We start from the raw sequence: 25,579 nt of genomic DNA, 5'->3' as shown, positions 1-25,579 counted from the left end.
TCACTGCAGAGGTCGGACCAGGTAGAGTTTCTCGCCGTGCTCGCTGGTGAAGATGGGCGCCTTCTTGTAGTGCTCCACCAGTTCGTCCATGGTGGAGAAGCGCCGCTGGCCGATGCAGTAAACGCCCTCCGACTGCTGGACCTTGAAGTGTTTGTTCTTCCCCACCGCCTTGAGGGAGACGGAGAAATCACTGGGCTGAGGGGGGGGGGGGGGGGGAGGAGAGGATGGAGGGAGGAAGAGAGGAAGAGAGGAGAGAGGGGGGGGGGAGAAATGGCGGGAGACGATGAAAGAGAGAGAGAGTGAAGGAGAAAGGAATAGAGAGAAGAAAGAAAGAAAGTGAAAGACAGAAAGAGAGAGAGGAAGAGGGGAGAGGGAGGATAAAAGTGGAGGGAGGGAGGGAGAGAGAGAGGAAGAAACAGTGGAAGAGAGAGGAGAGAGAGAGGGGGATAGAGTGAAATAGAAGGGAGGGAAGAGAGACAGAAAGAAAGAAAGAAAGAAAGAAAGAAAGAAAGAAAGAGGGTAGAATGAAGGATAAACAGAAGGAAAGAGGGAGAGAGAGTTAAGAAAGAGGAGAAGGAATAAGAAAAGTGAAGGTAGGGAAACAGAGGGAGAAAAAGTAGAGATTGGTAAATAAACTATATATAGAAACATGTAACTCATGTACACTTTATGCTTTATTTGGATTCCCATTAGCTTACACTGTAGTGACTGGCAGTTTAATCTATAAGACCATATAATTACTCAGTAAGTGTAGTTGAATTAACCATCCACCAGAGGGAGATATTGTTCTATACTCTGATTGCTATTGTTTCAAAATGCAGTAAGATTCCTACTGTATATATGGACCCATAGTGCATTAAAATACTGTGCTATATTAACCAAATACTATAAATATGGACCATGTTGTATAATACATAAAATATTTGCATAGGAAAAGAAAATACTGTATGATCAACCTGATTTTCAGTAAAAAAACAAGCCCCTCCACCCCTCCATTCAACTCAAACTGCCTTTCTCTCCCCAACTGATCTCCCATTGGTTTACACATTTGAATGATCCCTCACTGTGTTATGTCCCGCCCCAACATCCTGTTTCAACAGGAAAAATATCGAGTCAAGGAAGTAAAGATGCTGTTTCATGGGGCTTTTAATGACTTCCCCAGCCTCTGTGAACATCAACATCAACCAATCGGCATCCACGCTCCAGTACTCACCGACGACTCGCTGTCTCGGACCAGGAAGTCTCCCTCCGCCCCTCTCTCGTTGAGTGCGCACTCCGCCTGGTGCCGCGTCACGTTGCCATAGTACCAGTCCTTGCCGGCAAACTTGCCGACAGGAGCGGGCCCCGTGTGGAGCGAGGGGGAGGAGTCTAAGGGGGCGGGGCCGTCGCTGAGGACGATCACGTAGTTCTTTGGTACCAAGCCCACCAGGCCGCGGGCGTTCCGGCATCGCCACCACTCCGGGTCGTTCTCCGGCTTCTCCACCACCTCCATCACCTCGCCCTTGTCGAAGTTCAGCTCCTCGTCCGTCACGGAGCTGAACGGGTACAAGGTCTGCACCGTGTGGAGGACCATGCCGCAAGCCGATTGGCCGTTCGAAACCAACGTCGCCCCTCCCACCCTCTGGTAGAGGGCTCCCCCTCCTCGGGCGGGGTCGACCGAAGCCGCCTCGCCGTCATTCTCCTCCAGCACGTAGTTGGACGGGAACCAGCCGGCCTGGCCGCCCGAGCTGCCGCGCCACCAGCCGTCGCTGCACTTCTCCATGACGACCACCCGCGCCCCCTTCACCAGGGTCAGCTCGTCCTCACGCTCGGCCGTGTAGGCGAACTTGACCAGCGCCGGGATGCTGAGGTCGTAGATGCGCTCGGCGCCTCCGCCGCTGCCGTTGGACGGATACTCTGCGTCGGTGCTGGGCGTCGGAGAAGCATCGCGGGCGCTCGTCTTCCTCTTTGTCTTCCCGAGGCCTGAGGAAGAGGAGGGAGAGATTTACGTTTAGAATAACAAGAAGCCTGGTTTAGGGAACATCTCTCCTTGACTGGATTTGTTTTCCTCAGAATAGATACATAAATCATGAGTTAACAGCTGCTGTGTTTCTAGACAGAGGAATCCTTCGATGGCACGACACTCGAGGCACCTAGAGAGATTGAGTGATGCACTGACTTGAGCCACTGGTGAAAGTGATTTGGCTCAACCACATTCACAGCTTAGAGGGTCGTGACTCTTCTTTCAAGCCAGCAAGGATGTAAACACTTCAGCGGTAACAAGCCGGTAGCATAATTAGTGCAGGAGAGGCCAGAAGTACAGCTAGGTATCGATTAGCAATGCTAATGCGCTAAGCCTCTCTGTACTAGGAATACTAATTGCTCTGCTAGCGGTGCTACCTGGCTGACCTAGCCAGACTAATTCCTTCAAGTACTTTCCATGGCACTCCTAGCGGCTGTGTGCTAGCGATACTGATTAATCCTCAGGCACCTGGATGTGTCGACACCGATATCAGGCCGACATCAAGTTGAAAAGGTTATAGCATTACAGAGTTTCCCCGACTAAGAGACAGACAGATCAAGAGAATTGAACCGCTAATCCTGACAGTGTTAGCGTCATGCTCTACCCATTGAACTACACTGGGAATTGAACCCCTATTCCTTGCAGTGTTAGTGCTCTACTCATTGCGCTACACTGGGAATTGAACCCCTAACCCAGGTAGTGTTTGCACTACGCTCTTCCCATTGAGCTACACTGGGAATTGAACCCCTAACTCTGACAACACTGGTAATTGAACCCCTAATCCTTACAATGTTAGTGCCGTGCTTGACCATTGAGCTACACTGGGAATTGAACCCCTAATCATTGCAGTGTTAGTGTTCTATTCATTGAGCTACACTGGGAATTGAACCCCTAACCCTGACAGTGTTAGTGTCATGCTCTACTCATCCAACTAAACTGGGGATTGAACCCCTAAACCTTGTAGTGTTTGTGTTCTACTCATTACGCTTCACTGGGAATTGAACCCCTAACTCTGACAACACTGGGAATTGCACCCCTAACCAAGGCAGTGTTAGTGCCATGCTCTTCCCATCAAGCTACAATGGGAATTGAACCCCTAACCCAGGTAGTGTTAGCACTATGCTCTTCCCATTGAGCTACACTGGGAATCAAACCCCTAACTCTGACACCACTGGTAACTGAACCCCTAATCCTTGCAGTGTTAGTGCTCTACTCAATGAGCTACACTGGGAATTAAACCCCTAACCCTGGCAGTGTTTTGAATTTTGTGAATTCAATGGAGAGTTTTAGTGTCCCATGATTTCAGAAGCTTTTCCACCCTGACAAGAAGAACATTTTGGGGGAACCGCTGAATATTAGTAATTTTTTGTAATATTTTCAACATTTTTGCCATGAAAGTGGCCAAACTGAAGTATACAGCACAAAATACCAGCATAAAATATCGTCTATCAGCAGTTTCAGTCCAGAAATATTGGTATCAGCCTTCAAAAATTCATATCGGTCAGACCCTAGTATGTACTTTATTAGTTCCTGACATGTTTCTGACCCAACTGAAACAAATTTCTGCACATTTCCTGTACTTGGCAAATAAAGTGTTTCTGATTCTGATAGAGTGCTTGCAGTGAAATTTGAATTCCCTCTTTGTGTCTGTGTATGATCTTCATTAAAGTCAACAGGAAGAGATTGGATGTCAACAGCCTGAGAGACAGCGGATGGAGCGTCTGGCATCGCTCTCTGGAAAACACTGACCTCTGAACTTGTTCCATAACAGCCTCCAGCGACAGTTCATCATCATCATCATCATCATCATCTCCTCTCTGCTAGAAAGTTCCCCTTTTTTTCATTTTGACTCCATCTCTTTCCCTCTCTATTGACTCCACAACGCTGTAATTTATCACCTGAAATTTACCGGTCAAGATTTCAAAAGCGGAGAAAATTATATCTTCAAAAGAGCAACTGGCTTTGTGAGCAAAGGTCTCTAGATGACTCATAACTTTAACAGTAACCCAAAAAATGTACTTTACATTCATGCCAGCAATCCTTTCATGAACGCAGGTGTAATTTTTTTCAAAGGTTGGATATCTCATTTTGGCCAAATATCACTCCTTTATCTATTCAGCATCAGAATGTCACACTCAAAAGCCAAATACAAAACGAATGACTTGAAAATTGACCTTTCATTCATGCAGTAATTACAGTTTTCTGTGATTGCATCAATGGGATAATTTCCAATACTGATATATCTAGGAATCCAATATCATATTGGATTTCCAGCAGGTCTCAAAGTGTGGTCCAGGGAGCCTCAGGGGTCCTTAACGGGTTCAAGTGGTCCGCAACAAAATGAGGAACAGTTTAATTTCCCTATTATTCAATTCCCTATATATTATCCCAATTAGAGACTATATAAGAGCCACTATTGTAATCACAGGTTTCACTCTCACCACTATTACAGTATCTCCTCATGTATAGAGTAGACAGTTCTACAATTCAATACTAAGTCAAGAAAAACTTATCAGCATACTAACATTACGGTTAAAATTCACAACTACTATGCTTCAGAAAATGTTGCTTTCTAGTGAGCAGTCAAAACAACAGGAGCGTGTAGCTGAAATGTGGAGTATTTAATTTTCACATCAAGTCATGAAAGTCGCAACATCAACTTTTGCCATATTGCACCAACCCTACAAATTCATTTTTATAGATTTTTTATTCTTTACTATACTGGAGTAAAAGAATATTTCTATTTTTTATTACTATTGCCTTTCTGTCTTTCTTTCTTTCTTTCTTAATGCCATTTTACTAGACAAATTATGTATTTTTTGTGTTTTATGTGAAGCACAGTGAATTTGTCTTATGTATGAAATGTGCTGTATAAATAAAGTTTGCCTTGCCTTTTTTTTTTTACCTTGAATTAGTGACAGAAAATAGTCCATGATTGTTCATAATATGCTTATTTAACATTATGAGTAATTTTTACCGCTATTACTACATTCCAAGGGATTCCCATTTGAAATTCCCATTCAAATTCCATAGAGGTTTACATGCAGGACCGGGCTTCTCCGGCACGACCCAGGTGTGTTCAGCGGTGACGGTAATGCAAGCCGTCGCAGAAACCTCGAAGGTCAACCGGTGCTGATCTGAGGAACCCTCCCCCCCCCCTCCTCCCCCTCCTCCTCCCCCATCCTCCTGTTTCCTCAGCTCTCTTCTCTCCCAGCGCAGGAAAGGTTTCTCTTATAAAAAGGTTAGGAACGACGCCCCCATCCCCCTCTTCTCCCCCCTCTGAAGCCTGAAACGAGGTTAACCTGCAGTGATCTTGAAGCTGGAGCGACCCTCCTGTCCTCCGACCGACCGACGGACGCACAAAACCATCTGCAGACTGGAGTTTGGTGTGTGTGTGTGTGTGTGTGTGTGTGTGTGTGTGTGTGTGTGTGAACAAAAGCAGAAGCCTATACTGAGCGGTTTGTGTTGCATGTGTCTTCTGTTTGTGTAAGAAAAACATAAAACTCACAGCATGGTAATGAGATGAAGAGAAGCATGCAGTCGCTAAGAGAAACACGCGTGACCTGGATGACCGGTAACGGATTTGGAAAAACCCTCCCTCATGGAGGTTAAAAAACAGATGAAACACGCCTCAGGGATGAGAAAAAGCAGGAAAATGGTCATAACTCATTAGAAACAAATGGGAGATGTGTCCCAAATGATAAAAAACACTGAATAAAAAGCAGAAAAAACATATTTCGGATGGTTATGAGAAAGTACAACCAGGAATTTAAAGATTATGAGTTTCTAAGAGAGACTTGGCCAAGGAAGCAGCATCAAAAACATGAATTAAAGTTAAAACCAACATAAAAAAACAATGCAAATACATCATATATATCATCAAAAGTGATAGATGCAAATGTGCATGTTTCTGCGAAGCGTATGTGAATGTAACTGGATGGTTTCAATGGTTTGAATCCCCACACACATGCTGGGAAAATCCGGGTGTGGAAGGAGAATGAGAAACTCTCCCCACTCTTTAGACAATTTACTGCCAAGGTGTGAATGTGAGGAACTGTGTGGATGATGAATGTGAAGCAGGTCGATGCTGAAAAACAACACGGAGCTCAAAGGTTAAAAGGTTAAAAAAAAACTAAAAAAAACCCTAACCCTCCATCTCTCTCCCCCAAGGCCTCAATGTCGTGCTCAATTCTTAATTGCTGCTGGTATTTTTGGAAGCCTGTTCATATCTATTCTAGGATGTAACCCATATCTGATACATAAATTGAACTGATAGCATAGAGATGAAAAGAAAGAAAGACAGAGCAAAAAGAAAGAAAGTCATATCTGCTGCTGTAGTTCCCCGGCTTGTTTCTAACACATTTCAGTTTCGGTTTTGGACTGAATTGAAGCGTCTCAAAATACCAGTCAAGTCGTCTATTTGTCTTTCTTTCCACTGCTGTGTCTCCTTGTCCTCCATGCTAACGCTGCTCAGCTAAACTGCCAAAACAATGACAGCTGGTGAATGATGTAAGACTTTCATTAGTATTTTTTCATCGGTTTTGGTGCTGGAGGTGTTGGTTTCTCTCGGGGGCGTGGGGATTTCTCGGTGGTTCCAAGCATCTGAACGGTAGTATACTTGTATCTCCGTTTTATTTTGTCACTGTGTTTGTCATTTCATTACTTGTTTTTTTTACTTTCTACTTTTTCTACTTATTTAGCTTCTTATTGCTGTCTCTGATGGGGACGACTTGTATTGTCAGGGCTCTCACACACTTTCATGTAAAGTTCCATCTGTTTTTAATTGTATCTCTGTTTTCTAGTTGTATCTGTTTATCTCTTGTAGTACCTTTTTATATATTTTTTTAATTTATTTTTATTATTCAACTCTATTTAATTAATTTAATTGTGGTACTTTTACATCACTGTTTCTTTGGGTTTTATTGTATGTAAAGCACTTTGTAAACTTGTTTTTAGAAAAGTGCTACACAAATAAAGTTATTATTATTATCATGGCAACGCTGACAAATTCCGATTCAAGAGTTCAAACTCAAGTCTCATGTAGGTCGCATTTGTCAAGATCCAATTTTGAATCACATATCCACATAGTCCAGATCAGAATAGAAAAATATGCGACTCCATGCGCTGTTCAGACTGATTAGAAAACATCAGATAGAGTCACATAGGAAGGAAAAACATCAGAATTGAGACATTTTGAGCTGCAGTGTGAACGCAACCTGCATCCTTCACTCCCTCCCTCCTCTCCCTCCTCTCCCTCTTCTCCCTCCTCTCCCTCTCTTCAGCTCACTGGTTTGTCCATCGATCTCTTCCTCCCTCTGAACCACAGCGGCTCGGAGCTGAGAAAAGACTTTCCCCAGATAAATAAAGGTTAGACGTTCGCTCGCTCTCATCTCTCCCTCCTCCACCTCTTCTCCTTCCTGTGAGCTGCTGTTACATCACTCTGTCTTCTTCTCCTCTTCTTTCCAGCGCTGTGCAGGTTTGGCAGAACGCATTATCAACTGGGAATAAAAGGTGGAAAATAAAACTTCCCCGGAATGATTTCTTTCCCTGCAGCTCAACGCGGTCCGGTGCGATGTGTTTCTGCCACGCAGAGCATACGGTAAAAAGATTTAACTGCGTTTCAGGCGTTTCTGTCAGCTAACATTAATAACTGCGGCGTTTTCGCCCGGGATAATCATACCATATAATGAAACCACTGATTGAAGGCTGAAATGTACAGATAACCGCGGCTGCAGAAGTAATCCTCTGCCTGCAGTCAGCGAGCTGTGAACCTCCAGTTCATCTCTACTGTTGACAGCATGAATACAAACAACCTTCACAACACCGAGGGCAGAAGCACACTGCAAGAAATACGCATCTTAATAAGTATTTAGTCACATGTTTAGTCTTGAAAGCTTATTTTTCTTAGAAGAAGCAAACAATTCTGCCAGTGTGGTGAGATAGTTCTTGTTTCCAGTGCAGTTTCACTTCAAGAAACAAGTCTCAATATCTTGAGTCACTCTACTAGCATCAAGAAAATGATTGAAGAATATTCTTGAGAGGTTCATTCAGAGGAAACAAGCCTCAGGAATGTGAAACAATTGGGAGATGTGTCCCAAATGATATAAAAGGCAGAATTGACAGCCGAAAAATCACATGATTATGAGAAAATATACAACCAGGAATTTATTTTAGCAGGTGAATCTTGTTGAGATTATGGCCCTCGTTTCTAAGAGAAACCTGACCAAGAAACCAGCATCAAAAACATATAAATTAAAGATACAGACGAACAATATGCAAATACACAGTATAAATAATCAAAAGTGATAGATGCATTATGTGAATGTAACTGGATGGTTTGAGCAGTTTGAATTTGAAAACCGTTTTTTCCGCTTGTTTTAAAAATAAAAATACCTGATTCAATCTTATTTTTCCTAGAAATTAATGAATGAATTCTGACAATGGAGTCAGATAATTCCAATTGTTTTCAATGCAATTTCAAGAACTCAATAAGTCTCAGTAGAGTCAATCAAGGCCAAATAAGGCAGATAAATCAGGAAAAAGACATAAAGTCAACAAATTCTTGAGACAAGTTGATTTGGACTGAGATCAAGTTTAATTTTCTCCCACCATGGTCAGTATTTTGACTTGCTTTAAGAGAAAAAAAGATTTCAGACTTAGTACCTGATGACTAAGAAAGTCCATATACTGGCTCAGAAAATGGACATAAACTATAAGGCTTCTCTGGTGCGTCAATTACAAACAGGCTCCATTCAAGAACCAAAAAAAGGGGAAATCAAAAAGATATCTTGATTGATTTATTTTAAATAAATAATAAAGTTTAAAAATAAAATGACGGGCGAAACGTTGTCTTTTCAGTTTGCCAAGCTGCATATTTTTTGTTTGAAACATGTAAAATAAATCAAGATATCCTTTTGATTTCCCCGTTTTTTTGGTTCCTGACTCCACACCTGATGAGACGCCTGGCAGACGAGCAGCGAGCCTCGCTCTGCGCGCGGCGTGTAGACGAGCGTCTGGTTCAGAGCAGCCGACTGGAGCTGAGCTGAGCTGAGCGACTGAGAGCAGATCACAAGTCAAACATGAAACCGAATGAAACCAAAAGCACATCAGTGTCCCCGAGCAACAAGGACGAGCGGAGCGAAACCACGGAGTCTCACGGAATCAGCTTCCAATTCTGCGTGCATATCCATGCTGCGGAGTGTGTGTATGTATGTGTGTGTGTGTGTGTGTGTGTGTGTGTTTCTATTGGCATCTGCACGGGTTGGTGGCAAAGACGAGCCGACGGCAGTGTCACTGGAACAGAGTCTGAGGAAAAAAGGCAAAGAGTTTGATCTGCTAACCAGCGACCCGAGGAGACGGAAAGAGGGAAAACGAAGGATGGATTGATGGGATACATGAAGAGAGGGATGAGGGGAAGGTTTTTTATACTGTATTTATCCAGGGAAAGTTGACATTTCAGTAGCTCCCTGCTTGACATTTATACAGTTAGAAGACACTCTACTCAGTAAAACCACAGTCTAGTCTAGTCAATCGTTGGCCTCTGAGCAGCTCTACTGGAGCTTCTGGGGGTTAAAGCCTCAATCTGTAGGGATGGAGAGTCGAATCCAAAAGAGTCGATTCTCGATTCCGTCATGTTGATTCTGAGAACTGACGAACAATTAAGAGTCGACTCCTGTTGCGATCTCAAGTCCAAAATCTGTAATCGAAGCAACCGTTTAATCTAAATTAATTTGTAATTAATTCAGTCTGATTTAGGCCTATACTTTACTAATCTGTGTTCGATTGCCTCGGTCTGATCCATTTCACAACAAGTGTGGAGGGGAGAGGGAGAAATTCAAGACTCACTGGTTGAATGCCATCCGGTGTAAAACTTCAATTTTTGTGTTGATTTTCATTTGGATTTTGATTCAGAATCGATTCCATCAATTCCATCACAAGGAGTCGGAGTCTGAATCGACTCTAAAAAATGCAGAATCGTCCATCGCTACCAATCATCCAATCACAGTCGAGAGCAGGTCTCTTGTGGCTGAGTGAGGAATTACAACAACACAACTGTTTCGGTTGGCTGTAGGATTTTTTCCCCCTCAAACTAAACCTAGTTAGTCTTTAATGGGGTTATTTATTAAAACATTTTCAAAAGCTAGGTGTCCCCCAGACTTTTTGATGGGCAGTGTATATAAGAGACAAATTATATATAGGTCCAAAATGGCCGACTTCTCCTGTAACAAGTTTGTCAGTTTCTGCCGGCTGCATGCAGGCGGATCCAGCAGCAGCTCTTCTTCTTCTTCTTCTTCTTCTTCTTCTTCTTCTTCTTCTTCTTCTTCTTCTTCTTCTGTCAGACTATCTGCTGCATCAAGTCGCCTCCTGTGGCAGCCTGAGAGGAAGACGGTTATATTTAGCCTGCGCAGGAGAACTGAACTCTGAGAAGTTTAATGGAGACGCAGGGAAGCTTTCCCAAATCTGCTGCATGAGTGACAGGAGCGCACACACACACACACACACACACACACACACACATACACACACACACACACGCAGAGATGCAAATACACTTACAAAGACAGACATGAACGGATGCACACACAGACACAAACACACACATGGAAACACACACCACACAAAAAAGACACTGATGCCCATACACAAAAATAGACATGCAACACACACACACACACACACACACACACACACACGTAACACACACACACACACACACACACACAACACACAAAGGGTTACACACACAGACATGCAAACACACACACACACACCCCTAACACAAAGACACTCATGCTCACACACAAAAACACACACACACAAGCATAACACATACACACACATATAACACACTAGGATAACACACAAACATGAATGCATGCACACTCACAGACACACACACACACACACACACGCATACAGATATGTGAATAGGTGAACAGACATACACACACACACACACACACACAACATGCACATATAACACAAAGGACAACACACACTCAACTACACACACATACACACAGATACACACAGCACACATTACACACATAACACACAAGCACAATGCACACACTCACCCCCCCCACACACACACATCCCCCCCACACACACACACACACAAGAATAACATGCATATATAACACACAAGGGAAACTTACTGAAACACACACATAACACACGCGTACACACAGATGCACACACCCCACAACACACACACACACATTACACACATAACACACAAGCACAATACACACACACACACACACACACACACCTTTCCCACAGCGCTCTGACAGCGGCTCGTTGACCTGAATGCTAATTCACCTGTTGGCTCCGTCAGCCAGGTGGGCGTCGGCCAGAGAGACGAGGCTCTCCCGTACGGCGAGGCTGCGGCCGCCACGGAGGAGCGTTAATTGCTTCGCTGCCGAACGATGAAGAGTGTTAATGGAGCTAAAGAGGAGTGAAGGGGGGGGGGGGGGGAAGTGGATCGAATTCACGGTTGCTAAGCGACAGCGAGACAAGCCGCCGGATGGCTTTTATTATGATATTATTGTATTTCAGTGTCACAGGAGAGGCGATGGACTTTCTCCTTTGAGGTGTTAATGCGACAATATGCGACTTTTCTCCGTGAGACAGGAAGCGTCTTGTTAGCCCCGCCCCCCTCCCCCCCCTCAGTGGGTCCAGTTCCCGCCCCCGCACCTGTCACTCATCTTGACGAGCTGTCATCGGTACCCGGCGTCCGCAAAGCCTCCGCAGGCGCTGAAGAGGCAGACGGCAGACACTGAAAAGCCAGTTTCAGGCAAACGAGGGGGATTTAGGCATAAACACACACTGATAATTTATAATATATATCGTATTGATTATGTTAATTTTGCAGTTTAATTTTAATTGCATGGAGATAAGAGTGGCGTGACGTACAAGTGCGGTACAGGTGCGAAACCCTATTCAGTTTCTATGAGAAAAACAATCGACATTTTCTGTGTTTGCTTCTCTCTGTGTTCTTTTCCACAGCTGTCAAACAACTGCATGATCATTATAAATTAATTATGCGGAAGTCACAAAATGCTAACAAGCTAGCAAACTTCCATAATAGAAAGGAGTTAATGATCATGCTGCTGTTCGACAACCGTGAAAAGACAACGACAAATTATTTACACCATGTTCATTTCACATCAGTTAGCACACAGAAGGAGCAACCGCATTTATTTATTGTTTTATTCATAAGGGTTTCACACTTGTACCGCACTTTGTAGGCGTGGCCTTTTGTGCCACGCCATCGCCATTCTTATCTAGTGCAGCTTTAATGCGTAGGAAAGCGGTGCGGACCTGCAGCCTGTTGCACCAGCTGGACGTGCGTTTGATCGTAAGTTAGGATGTAAAGTCTCCACTGAACGTTACGTTGAAACTAGCTGGTTTGATACTAAAGCTGTCTTCGTTTAGACTGTGGAGACGTAAGGTTCGTCTTAACTAGTAGAGTGCGAAGGGATAACTAACCAAATACTGTACTAATGGTAGCCTAAGTTAATATAATTTAACTTACATGATAGCAAGAGAAAAACATGATAAACCTTGTTAATTTAACATCCAAATGTCATCAAATAGGTACGTTATGTAGTACAAAGTATTTGTCTCCCATGCAAAGTACAACCAGACATAAATTCTCATGTAAAACTAGATGGAACTACTATAGACAACAACAGGGACATCAGTTGGATGGAAAGCTGGTCTTTCCTCTTATCACCTTTCCTTCACACACACACACACACACACACACACACACACACCATGATTGGATAAGAAAGAAATTAATCACCAGCCGTCACGTTCCACAGCATCCCATTTTCATAGGACAATCGATTTTTCTAACCGCCTTTATCAAAAAATCGAATCCACGTAGAGCGCTGGACGGACGGCAGGCAATATCTGAGGAACGATCACCTGGATCTGATACTGTTCTGCTGTCGTGTCCCCAAAAGAACAAAACAACACTACTCTTGTTATTAAAACATAAAAAATAAAGCAGTTACCACAGTTACAGAGTACCGTGACGTATCAACAGATGAATGTGTCTTTTCCCACTGAGAGAGATGAAGGGAGGATGACAGACTGGTGGTGGTAGAAAGAGAACTAAAACAAGTAGAAGTGCTGTTACTTTGCTGATATTTTGCTTAAGTAGAAGTAAAATTTCCAGTGTAAAAATCTACTGAAGTAAAAGTAAAAAGTGTCGTCAGAGTAAAAGTTCCTGAGTTCCTCTTTAGAACAGAGAGCGTTGTCAGCTGTGATCTTTTCCATGTGATTCTAAAAGGAGAGAGGTCAGAGTTCAAACTAGATTCTTTTCACTGGAAACATTAGAAATGACAAAATAAAGTGCAGAAACAAAGTAAAGCCAGATTCCTCTTCTCACTGTGAATGGATCCACAGTTTGTCAGTTTACGTTGATCCAGTTTCTGCTGCTGATGGAGAGACACGATCTGGTCTGTGATGGATGGGATTTAAAGCTCCCATATTCTCCACTCTCCAGTGTTTTATTTTGTGTCTTTCTGTCCATTCAAAGCTGTGTGTGTGGTGTCATGAACCAAAAACACTCTCAATCCATTTCTCCACGTTCATTTTCCAGCATCTCTCTGAGCCTTACCAAGAACAGGCCGTTTCTGTCGCCGTGTCTTTAAGGCTCATTAATATTAACGACCCCTCTGTTCCGATTGGCTAACCGTTTCGAGAGTGAAACGTGAGACGCCGCGGCCCGGCGGCTACAGGTAGGGAAAACTCTCCGGTAATAAACGATGACGACCGCTCGACCGCTTTGAAAAAAACACTTTGTTAGTCTATTATTTCTTACAGAAATGATAATGAGCAAACCTTTGTGACGCCACAAAGTTACGGAAGTCCAAACGGCTCGTTTAGAGGCTCGCTTTTCTAATATGGATTGTGTGGATTTAGTTTTGATACTTTCACCATGTTTAGATACACATCCAACTCCTTTATCATCACAGAGGAGAGGGGAGTCCTGCTTTACACCATATGGGACCTTTAAAATGTAGCGAAGTACAATACTTCAGTGAAAACGTTCTTAAGTAAAAGTAAAATTACTGACTTTTAAAGAGTACAAGTACACAAAAAAGCGATTTAATTACAGTAACGTGAGTACATAGTAACTTCCGCCTTTGACGACATGAAGAGAATAAAGTGGAGTGAGGGAGAGAGACGGAGGAGAGGAAGAAATGGAGATGTCAAACAAGAGATTCAGACAGAAGATGGATGGACGTTTCAGCCTGGTAATGCAAGAGGGGGAAGATGGGAGTAGAGCGGGGAGGAGCGGCCATGATGGAAAGCGATGCAGATGGAGAGGATGGAGAGATGGGAGCGAGCAGATTGCTTATCTCCCGGGCCGCACTCTTATCTCCGCCCCTTTATCCGCCTCTCTCTCTCTCTCTCTCTCGCCGTCGGCTGTCAGATCGAGGCAAGAGTCGATCTCGTCTGAGTGGAAATTATCCCCGCGGAGACGTCGCTCGCCCGCCGTCAAAGTCAGAAAAGTTCCTTCAACCGTGAAGGAGAGCTTTGCCCCTTCGAGAGCGGCGAGGTACGGCCCCGCTTCGCTTAGGTGGGCGGAGCAAGACACCGACGCCGCCGGGGTTCGGGGTCCGATGGGCAACTCACAAGTCTGAGCGACAAAGTGGAAAGAAATAATTTACTCAAGTATAATTTTGAGGTACTGGCACTTCACTTGAGTATTTTCCACTTTGTGAGACTTTCTACTTTTCCCACATTTATCTGCCGGCTGGAGTTACTAGTTACTTTGCAGAATAAGGTTTTACACGCAAAACATACGATAAGCTCATAAAATATGTTGCATTGTTAGAGTTTAAACTCCCCAACAGTATATGGAGCAGTTAGACGACAACATTAAAATACTTCTGACAGGTTCATGCTTCAATAATATAACTCTCTGACAGAATGACGACTTTTACTTTGATACTTCAGTTCATTTTACTGCTAATATTTCTATACTTTTACTTAAGTAAACCTTTGAGAGCAGAACTTTTAATTAAGTATTTCTCCATTATGGTGTTGCTACTTTTACTTAAGTAAAGGATTTGAGTACACACGGACAAATAAAGGTGCGGACTGGAACTGAAAATGGTTCTTCGGAGCGATGCCATAGAAGAACCGTTTCTGGTTCCACAAAGAACCTTTCAAGAACCCTTTAATATCCCAATTGGGATATTAAAAGGTTCTTAATTCTTAGTCATTGGATGGTGGGTGATGGCATAAATGTGGAAAATAACCAAACTCCTCCATATTATATATTGTGCAATTGCAAATGAGGCTTTACAAGGACAGATAAACAAAAACACACTGCAGGAGTCTAAGCAAAGGAGAGCAGAAATGGTTCTTGAAAGGTTCTTTGTGGAACCAGAAATGGTTCTTCTGTGTCATCACGCCAAAGAACGATTTTCACCACCTTTATTTTTCTGTAAGTGCTTTTTCCACCATCGGCAACAAGTTGACCCATAATATTTCGAGTAATCTCAAAATTCACTTCTCAAGCACCCGAAGCAGTGAATATCCAAACTCTGAACACCAGGCACAAAGAGACGCAGCACACCTTTCCTTCATGGCAGGTACAAAACAGAATTAATTTTGCCCCGCTGCTTTACTCAAAGAGATAAAAACATAAAGTCATAGCGTGCGAATTAAGGCCGGAAATGCACATAATGAATGTGCTCAGCGAAGGGGAAAAGCCGCCGTCCTCAGCCTTATTTGCGGCGCGAGCGATAAACGGAAAATGAAAACGGGGAAAATAACTTCCAACCCCGACGCGCACGACTCTGGGTTTCACTCGAGGGTTAATTAGAAAGCAGTCAGTCAGGCGGAACCGCTCCGCCGATACAGGCCAAAGTTCAAATGCTTTTCAATTAACCGACGAGCGTTGTTTTGCCTGGTGACTTTTCCTCGTTGGCCCCGGGAAGCTCGCTGAGAGGCAACAATTATCGTCTCCGTTGCGAGCTGTGGATTGTGCTAGTGTGTGTGTGTGTGTGTGTGTGTGTGTGTGTGTATTGGGTATGAGCGCTGAAATGCAGATCCACAGTCTGCTTTTACATCTTTATTCATCTTTATTCATCTAAGTAAGGGCTTTATGGAGCGTTTGTACTCTCTTTACAGCACTGCTCTGCTTCACATTCATTAACACATATTCATACCAATGAACACCTCAACCTCAGCCATTAAGGAAGGAGAGAGCATTCATTTCCCCACCCAGTTTTTGGATTGGAGTATATATATATATATGGTACTCTAGAGCAGTGGTTCTCAACATGGGGTCCAGGGACCACCAGGGGTCCTTGAAGGGGTTCCAGGGGGTCCCCAGCAAATTGATGAATTATTAAACTTTTTTAAATGACTGTTTTGATCATAGTTTCTCTGTTATCTCTCTACCTACAATACAGACAGTCATGGAATTCTGGATTAAAATCATATCTGACAATAAAAATATTCTCAGATTTGGGTCCGAGAGACAAAATCTCATGAAACGGGGGTCCGTGGCTCTAATGTGGACTAAATTAGGGTCCTTTCCACTGCCTGAAGAAGACCTGTTTAGGTTGAATGCCTGACTGCCTTGTGATATTTTGTTCTTCACTTTGGAAGATGTGCCACCTCTATTCATTTTTGACACAATTACTTCTATTAAAGTGATTTTGTTTTGCATGCAAGTAAGCCCTGCTCCTGTTTTCTCTTTTGCTCCGCCATATTTGGGCCCCTACTCTTCCCAAACCATCTATCTCTTTTCTAACCCTTAAACCAGAATCAAACTTAAAGTCACACTGACATAAAAAATGACTTTTCCGCATTTTTAGCTCATTCTATTATGCCATACACCTATGTGACAATTTATGCCAAAAAATGCCAATCAAATATTTCTTGTATTATATATATCAAAATCTTCCTGGAAAAACAGAAAATCGTTAGTGGTGACATCATCGTGTACCAGGAGGCTTTGATAAAAACTTCAACCACTAAAACCATCACAGATTTTTGATTGCCTCTCTCTCTCCCTAACTGATCTCCCATTGGTTTACACTTTTCAATGATCCCTCACTGCGTTAAGCCCCGCCCCCAACATCATGTTCCAACAGGAAATACATCACATTAAAGAAGCAGAATGATAATGCTGTAATGGATGCTCTCATTCGAAATAAATGAAGATAAATGAAGATAGATTTAGAGCAGAAGGAACGACAGCATGAGGACGACGGCGTTCAAGAGTCGGGGCTCAAGAGCGCTTCATCAGCCTGTGTGTGTGTGTGTGTGTGTGTGTTGGAAAGCTCCGCCCCTCTCCATCTCAAACAGGCCTGGCCGTTCTCTCCGTCACTCGTCACCGTTTCAGCCGCGCTCGAGCGGGCCGGACCGCCTGCCATAAAGCACTTTGTCTCACCGCCGCTCTGACAAGATTATCAGGCTGTTCTGAGCACGAGGAACAAAGAGCGGCGGGAGGGTTTTCCCCCCATATCTCGCTCCGCTCCACTCCTCCGCCTAAAACGAGACGCAGGAACACACTGCAGATCAATGAGGTGAGAGGCACCGCACCAACAGAGGTGAAACCAACAGCAGCTGAAGAATCTGCACTAACTAAAGACAGGAATAAGCTTGAAATACGAATATAAACCAAGTGAATTACTAGAAATACTGAGAGATTGCCCCTAATCACAACAGAACAACAACTCACTACTCACTACCTGGATGACTGAAGTGAATCTACACACAGATAAAACAACAATTTAGTGACTTTCTTATGTGTCACAGAAACATCATGTCCCCAAAATGTAAAAAGTCCACGTTCACACTGCAGATTAAAGTTCCAATTCTAATTTCCCTCTTAAGTGACACAGATCTAATGTCTTTTCCCTAGAGGCTGAAAACTATTCAGTATTTCACAAAAAAAAGCAAAAGTTTTAGAAAAATCTGAAAAAATAGGTATGATAATAAATGCGTATAGTAGAAATATGTTTTTTTTTCCCCTATCCCATGAATCATCTTGCAACCCCCCAAAATTATCCTGCGACCACCTGGGGGGTCCCGACCCACAGGTTGAGAACCACTGTTCTAATCAGTGTGAACACTAAAAAGCTTTAAAAAGCTATTCAGTCAAAACTCGAAAACACATACTGTGACCGAAATGTGTTCGAAACAAGTGGAAGAAGTGTAGGTGCGTCTTTTTAACATCGCTGCACTGCAAAAACTGACAAACTTGTTTTAAGTCATTTTCTCTTGTCTCCAGACTCATCAAGCTTATTTTAGGATTATTTTAGTGAAACCATCTCACTGCACTGGCAGATAATTTCACCGCTTTAAACAAATGTGACTTTTTCCCAGGAGAATGTAACTTGTTTCAGGACATTTTCTTGGTAAAAGTGAAATTGTCTTGGAGAAAGTTTCTTGTTTCCAGATTTTCTTCATTGTTTTATGATGATTTCTTGAAAGAAGAAGTCATATTGGCATGAATCAAGTGAAATTTACTGAAACCAGCAGATTATCTGCCAGTGCAGTGAGAGAATTTGACAAAAAATATCATGAAATAAACTGATAGGTCTGGAGACAAGAGAAAATCACTGGACAGCTTTGTCATTTTTTGCAGTGTGTCAGTTCATATTGTATAGGATATGGTTTAAATCCTAGAAAAGATAAGAACAGGCATCCAAAAAAACCACATATGAGCAGCAGTTCACGCCTGCAGTGTGAACGCAGCCATACAGCGAGGAATTCAATTAGTGCTCGTACGGCGGCTGCCTTCACGTCTCCTGGTCTAAACTTCCATGCGGAGCTGACTCTGCAAAAACACTCGGAGCGATTACTGAGTGACAGCTCCTGCTAACAGGATCGCTGAACGCTGCGATTCATTTTCAACACGACAGATTACCAATTACCAGCTCTAAATAAAAGCTCAGATTGGTCCTAATTAATCAGCTCGACTGATAAATTGCCCGACAACTAACACACTGCAAAAAATCTCCATCTTAACAAGTCATTTAGTCGATTATTGAGTCCTAAAATCGTAATTTTCTTAAAATACGTGAAAAAAATCTCCCAGTGAGGTTTGATAATTTCACTTGTTTCCAATGCAAATCAACTTGTTTGAAGAATTTAGTAGAATCAAGAGTCATTTTCTTGACAGCAGTGCAGTGATCTGCCTTATTCTGACTGGTTTCAACAGACTGACACTCATTTCTAGAAAACTCCTGAAACAAGTGAAGCTGCATTGGAAACAAGTGGAGTTATCTCTCCTCACTGCAGAATGTTTCTCTTGGTTTAAGAACAATAAGATTTGAAGGCTGAATATGAGACTAGATGACTTGGTAAGATGGATGTTTCGGAGCAGAGGAAGTGGTTCTGTAAGTAGGTGGAACATGTGAGCGCCTGGTGTGTGTGTGTCCTCAGGTGAGTCTGTCTCTCCATCACCTGACAGCTCGACATGCTGCCAACACAGGAAACGACAAGCTGCTCGTCTTGGCGTTCCTCGTCCGGTCCTGACAGGCTGAAGTCTCTACAGCTCCTGTTTGAGCTAAAAAAAATAAAATCTGGGAATGGTGGTGATGACTAGAAGGAAACAACTAGTCAGAATGTGATGGTTGGCTGCTTCAAAATATTATCGATGGAAATCCGTCCCTAATTTCAGTGGAGCGTCGGCTAGCCCGGGGTTAAATGTGGCTAATTTTGAGCTTATGAGCTCAAAGTTTGGGTTTATTGGTCTTCCAGCATTCAGCTTCCACAAGAGCTGCTAGAGGACGGATACCCCCACCCTGCTGCCAGCACACACACACACACACACACACACACACACACACACACACACACACACATATAACCCAGATAACAACAAGCACCCACAAACACACACACACACCAGGGACCTCATAATAAAACACTCCTTGCGCACATATTTTGTAGCAAATCCAAGCCAAAGTTGTTATTTATGAGGCAATGTTATATTGTCTTACTTTGATTTTCCACAGTATATATTGAAAAGAAAAACGTCCATCACTATCCAAGGTATGAATGCTATAAATGTATTTAATCTTTGAAATGATCATATGATCCTTTGAAGTGTTTCATGCCAAAATGAGACAACCACCATTTGAAAAAAGTTACAAAAGCACTTATTATTATAATTATTATAATAATTATTATTGATAGAAAATAAATAAATCATGATACTTGTTATAGGATAGCAGGTAGCTTAAGTCAACTTTTCCCCCCAAAAACGGCTATATAATTTTACGAAGAACTTTAAATATTTGTGAATACTATTACTTCTTCTACTACTACTACTGCTACTACTACTACTAATAATAATAATAATAAAGTAGCTGAAATAACAGCAGTAGTGGTATACTTGTATCGCAATTTTCTTGCCAAATTGACTAAATGCTGTAAAATAAAAGGACCACAACAAATCAAACCACCAAACAAAGAGTTTAAATAAAGGCAAGGCTTGCATAGTTTGACTCCATTAACAAAATAAGAGCCCCAGATGTACTCAGCATTAGCCCGTGTGTCCTTCACGCCCCCCAGAGCACAGCGAGCTCCCATCAGCCTCGGCTCTGTTTTAAGGTCAGCTATCGATCAGCTAGCTGCAGGCAAAAATCCATCCGGGAATCAATCTCTTTTTGTGAAGAGTGGAGCCATAATGAGACATCTTTAACTGTGTTATGAATTCACCGGCCTGGCTCTGCAGCGTGCCAAATCTCTGCTGCAACTATTTCCATCCATAACAAACATGGAGTCAGTAGTAAACAGGAGTTGAAGAGGGGTGGAGGGGGAGCAGATAGAAAGATAGAGACACTTCTTCCAGTAAAAGTCACATTTTTACTGGATAAATGTATTTATTTATCCAGTAAAAATGTGACTTTTACTGGAAGAAGTGGCTCTATCTTTCTTTGCATCTTAAATATTTCCATATTTAAGATGCAATCACACCTACAGCTGGTTTTCTTTGGTCTGAACCAGTGGAAAAGACTTTGCTGCATTTTTGTATTTGGTTTGTTTAGCTTCAAACTGACTAATTACAAGTGAACCAGAGCTTGTAAACAAAAGTCACATGACTCACAAGTAGCTTGTTTATTGGACAGAGTTTTAGTAAGCTGCCATCCTGCCAAGTTAGAGACTTTGGAGTCAAAACAAATCTGATTCCAGTTCCTGTAACTTTATCTCAGCATGATGGACTTGTCTCTTCTTCTGTGGTGTTTATACCAGTTAAGAACACATGAAGAAATAGCTGAATATGAGCATCAGTCCAGACTTCATTTTGTTCTGCTAGGCTTTCCAAGCATCCGTCTCCTTCTACCCATAATCCCTTGTGCTTTGGGGTGGTTTCCTGTAGTCGGTTGGATTAACGAACCGCGCCGCAGTTCTCTTGTTAGAGGACTGAGACTCTCATTTTCAGGCTGGGTTCATTTTTTCTCCTTCTATGTAGTTACTGTTTCACAATAAAAGCCCAACTCTCTGACATCATTCTCTGTATTCCCTTTAGCTTTACTTTCGTCTCGTTTAAGAACAAAACCAGTCAAAACAAACACTCGAAACTCAAGTCCCACATTGCGACCCAGAGGCTGATAGTGATTCCTTCCACATGAATTCAGTGATGAGGTTCACAAAGACAAGAGGACAACTGCAGCAACATACCATTCAGCTTACTTCAACTACTATGCACAAGTTCCTCCTGGATATATCTCTTCATTCACTGGAACCCACAGCTTACTCATGGTGTCTTTGAGGTTTTTTTGCACAAACAAATCCACTCTTGAGGTTCCCTGCCTTGCCCAAAGGAACACAAGCAGCACTGATGTGAGAATGTGAGAGATTTAAAGACTATAAATCAGCGTCAAGCTAAATTATAACACTTCTAACAATTGTAACATCTGGGAAGATCCTTCAACTGGATTAAACTGGAGAAATCTTGAAGATTAGGCGATTGATATTTAGATTAAATCTTATAGGAACAACGAGAAAGAAATCTAGGGCAGTCTTCTCTTAGAAAACAGTTAAAAAGCCTTTATTTTAGTCGCTAATGCATGGAAGTATCGATTAAAAGTTGAAACGATGCGTTGCGGCACATGCCGGCCTTCCTCAGGGTGCAAGTCCATGCATTAGCATCTAAAATAAAGGCTTTTTAACTGTTTTCTAAGAGAAGAGAGCCTTGGATTTGTTTCTCATCATTTTTCTTCAACTCTGAATATCTTAACTTCCAATGAACACCTCTCTACAGCACACTGAAGTCAAAACAGTTCCTCCTCTGGGCCAATTTACACCTTTTAGGAGTTTTGACAATGTTCTGGTCGCACTGCATTTTAGAACAAAGCATTGCCAGTGAGGAAAATGTGGAAGATAATGAGGTAAATATTGGACTTCTGGACCCACAGTGCAATCGTCTGGCTACGAAACACTTGGATTATGCTGCATGAACTGTTTGGAGACATTTGAGGGACATTTTCTGCTTTTTTTTCAAAGCTGTAAAAACACGAACCCGTTAACTTCAGTAGCCTGGAGGAAGACTGAGGTGAAATCGCTGTGTGTTTGGTTTTCCTACCAAGTTCAACGGGGGGTTTCCACTGACGTTGGGGTGAGTAGATAAAGACTGAATTTTTGGGGTGAACTATTCCTTTAAACCTTTTAGGGTAAGCTATCAATATTTTAACGACACAGTAAAAACATACAAAAAGTGGAAAGGAGAAAAAGCGCTTCGGTGGGAATTAGAGTTAAAAAAGAAGGTGTGGGAATATCAAAAAGGAGGAAAAGACCAAGGCAATTCTTCTTCAATTGAAAAATTTAAAAAACCTTGGCTAATTCATATTGAATTCGTTTAAAATCTCCATAATGTTTCAGCCTTCAGCAGGGAATTGCTCGTTTACTTTAATTGAAGAATAGCTGCCATGGTCATTTTCTCCTTTTTCGGACACTAAACGTACCGAGCGTGTCTTTGAGGTTCTTGACCAGCGAGCCTTTCTTCAGGCTGTTCTTCCTCTCCACGTAGTTGGACGGCACGTAGCCCGTCTGGTTGGCGGCGTTCCGGACCCTCCACCACGTCTTGGAGTCGTCCAGCAGCCACAGACGCTCGTTCTTCCGGATGTCAAGTTCCTGCTCCTGCTGGGCCTGGTAGTCCCACTTGGCGATCACGATGGCTTCCTCTGTCATCTTTCATGGAGTCGCCCCGCCACCCCTGGAAAGCGCACACACACACACACACACACATACACACATACAGAGAGAGAGAGACAGACACACACACACACACACACACGTTAGACAGCAGTGGGGTCAAGGCTGGGTCAGCGCAGCAGTTGGCACGCAAACACACACACGCACAATGAGCCGATTAAGAGGGGGAGAGGGAGAAGGGCTAACCGTATGTTTGCCTCGAGAGTGTGTGTGTGTGTGTGCGTGTGTGTGTGTGTGTGTGTGTGTGTGTGTGTGCTTGTTTTGCTCCCTTTGTGAGAACCGGTTTGAGTTGAAGTGAGGACATCTTTGAGAAGTGAGGTCATTTCTGTCGGCCTTCACTTCTTCAAGGGGCTAGATTAGAGTTTGGACTTGAGTTTAAGTTAAGTTATATTTAGGGAAAGTTAAGATTAGTTTAAGGTTAGGATTTGAATTTAGGGTTAAGATTAGAATTAGGATTAGTTTATGGTAAGTAAAGTTAGTTTAGTTTTAGGGCTTGGGTTAAGATTAGAACTAGAATTAGGTTTCAGGTAGGTTTAGATTAGGTTAAAGTTAGTTTAGGATTAGGATTTGAGTTTAGGGTTAAAATTAGAATTTGGTTTAGGTTAGATTAAGGTTAGATTAAAGTTTGGCATGTGGTTAGTTTTGGATTTTAAAGAATGAATATAGTCGATGGAAAGTCCTCACAAATATAGTAATACAAACTGTGTGTGTGTGTGTGAGAGGGATTAAGTATGGCAGGAATGAGTGAATGTATGTATATATGTATATATGCAAGTGTGTGTGTGTGTGTGTAAGTATTGCATGTCAGACAGCTGCTGTAAAGCATCTGGCAGTCCCTGTCGGCCACTACTTATAATGCCTGCATATCTGTGTGTGTGTGTGTGTGTGTGTGTGTGTGTGTGTGTGTCTCCTCTCATGACTACATCCAGAATCACGAGGAAAAACCTTTTCTCACCCTCAGCTCTGAGCGGCGTGCGGCACGAGAAGCCGGGTCGTCCCTGTTTTTTTTTTCTTTTCTTATTTCTTATTCATCTTAAACGTCTTCAATTATTTAGCGGCAGGCTGAGCGGAGCGCTGTGCCGTGTTAAATGCATCTATAAACACGACTTTGGGTAGAAAGAGGGGAAAGAGGAGTGGAGGATGACAGAGAAGGGGGAAGGGAGGAGAGAGAGAGAGAGAAGAGAGAGTTGTTCTGTTTTGTTTCCATCCAACTGTCAAGCAAATTTTATGCAAAATCTCGCAAAAAAAATACAATGCAAATGAGGTGCAGCCGTTTCCATCAGCTGGGTTGAAGTGAATAAATAGACTTCCTCCTTTTTTTGTTTTTGACTTGTAATTTTATCATTTTATATCTTCAACAACAAAAAGCAACAAAAAGAATAAAGAGACTTCCTGAATGTCAAAAAAAAAGACTCATGAACAAATGGGAAGAATCTTTTAAGGATGGAAATGGAAGAATCTTTTGAGAATTTATTAGTGCAAGTTTCTATTTTTCTTCAGTGTCAGTTGGTGTTGGTCATATTTCATGCTTTCATCCAAAGACGAAAACAAATATTTATACCTGATATTACTGGGAGGTTTTGGTAGATATTTTACAAATATTTCACAACGTCCATCTTGTCACTTTCAAACTGTTCTGCAGTCAGTTTATCTGATCAGTCAGTATATCTGACAAATGCGTCTCCATCTCTATTCATCAAATCATCTCTTTATCTGCAAAAACATTGCGCCAAGCGAGCGTAAAATCTTTTTTGCGATATTGAGGAAATCTTTACTGAATATTTCTGTTTGATTTCAGTTTTTTCGAATATGATGCATCATAATTTGCAGAGAAATAATGGAAACCCAGCTATTATAATTATTATACAATGAGTGGATATTGTCACCTTCAGCTTCGGCAGTGTATGGAATCAGACCTATAAAGTGCATTCACTGCAAAAAAAAAAAAAAAAAATCCATTTTACCAAGTCATCTAAGATAGTCTGAAGATCTTATTTTTCTTACAACAAGTGAAAAAATCTGCCACTGGGATGAGATAATTTCACTTGTTTCCAATGCAGCTTCACTTGTTTCAGGAGTTTTCTAGAAATGAGTGTCAGTCTGTTGAAACCAGTCAGAATAAGGCAGATCACTGCACTGCTGTCAAGAAAATGACTCTTGATTCTACTAAATTCTTCAAACAAGTCGATTTGCATTGGAAACAAGTGAAATTATCAAACCTCACTGGCAGATTTTTTCACTTATTTTAAGAAAATTTGGATTTTAGGACTCGATAATAGACTGAATGACTTGTTAAGATGGAGATTTTTTGCAGTGTGGTGGAGTGATCTGCTTTATTCTGCCTAGTTTCAACATATTGGCACATTT

General features: G+C 42.3%; 1 protein-coding gene across 1 annotated transcript; it reads right to left on the bottom strand.

Moving 5' to 3' along the window:
- LOC139920561 (cytoplasmic protein NCK2) lies at positions 1–23,188 on the bottom strand. Its single transcript, XM_071910589.2, has 3 exons — positions 22,963–23,188; positions 1,214–1,962; positions 1–195 (listed from the first exon to the last, which is right to left on the bottom strand). The coding sequence occupies exons 1-3, from the start codon at positions 23,186–23,188 to the stop codon at positions 1–3; spliced, it is 1,170 nt and encodes a 389-aa protein (XP_071766690.2).
- Positions 23,189–25,579: the final 2,391 nt, after the last annotated feature.

This window comes from Centroberyx gerrardi, chromosome 21 (genome assembly GCF_048128805.1).
Source record: "Centroberyx gerrardi isolate f3 chromosome 21, fCenGer3.hap1.cur.20231027, whole genome shotgun sequence".
NCBI classification, from domain to species: Eukaryota; Metazoa; Chordata; class Actinopteri; order Beryciformes; family Berycidae; genus Centroberyx; species Centroberyx gerrardi.
The sequence above is the reverse complement of the archived record's forward strand: the minus strand, read 5'-3'. Positions and strand labels throughout refer to the sequence as shown.

What these genes read in the sequence shown, in the direction of transcription:
- LOC139920561 (XM_071910589.2), bottom strand. Translation starts at nt 23,188, where the DNA reads ATGACAGAGGAAGCCATCGTGATCGCCAAGTGGGACTACCAGGCCCAG. An exon ending in GAACCTCAAAGACACGCTCG is followed by an intron (nt 1,963 to 22,962) that starts GTACGTTTAGTG and finishes CCTCTTCCTCAG; the next exon opens with GCCTCGGGAAGACAAAGAGG. An exon ending in TCCGAGACAGCGAGTCGTCG is followed by an intron (nt 196 to 1,213) that starts GTGAGTACTGGA and finishes CCCCCCCCTCAG; the next exon opens with CCCAGTGATTTCTCCGTCTC.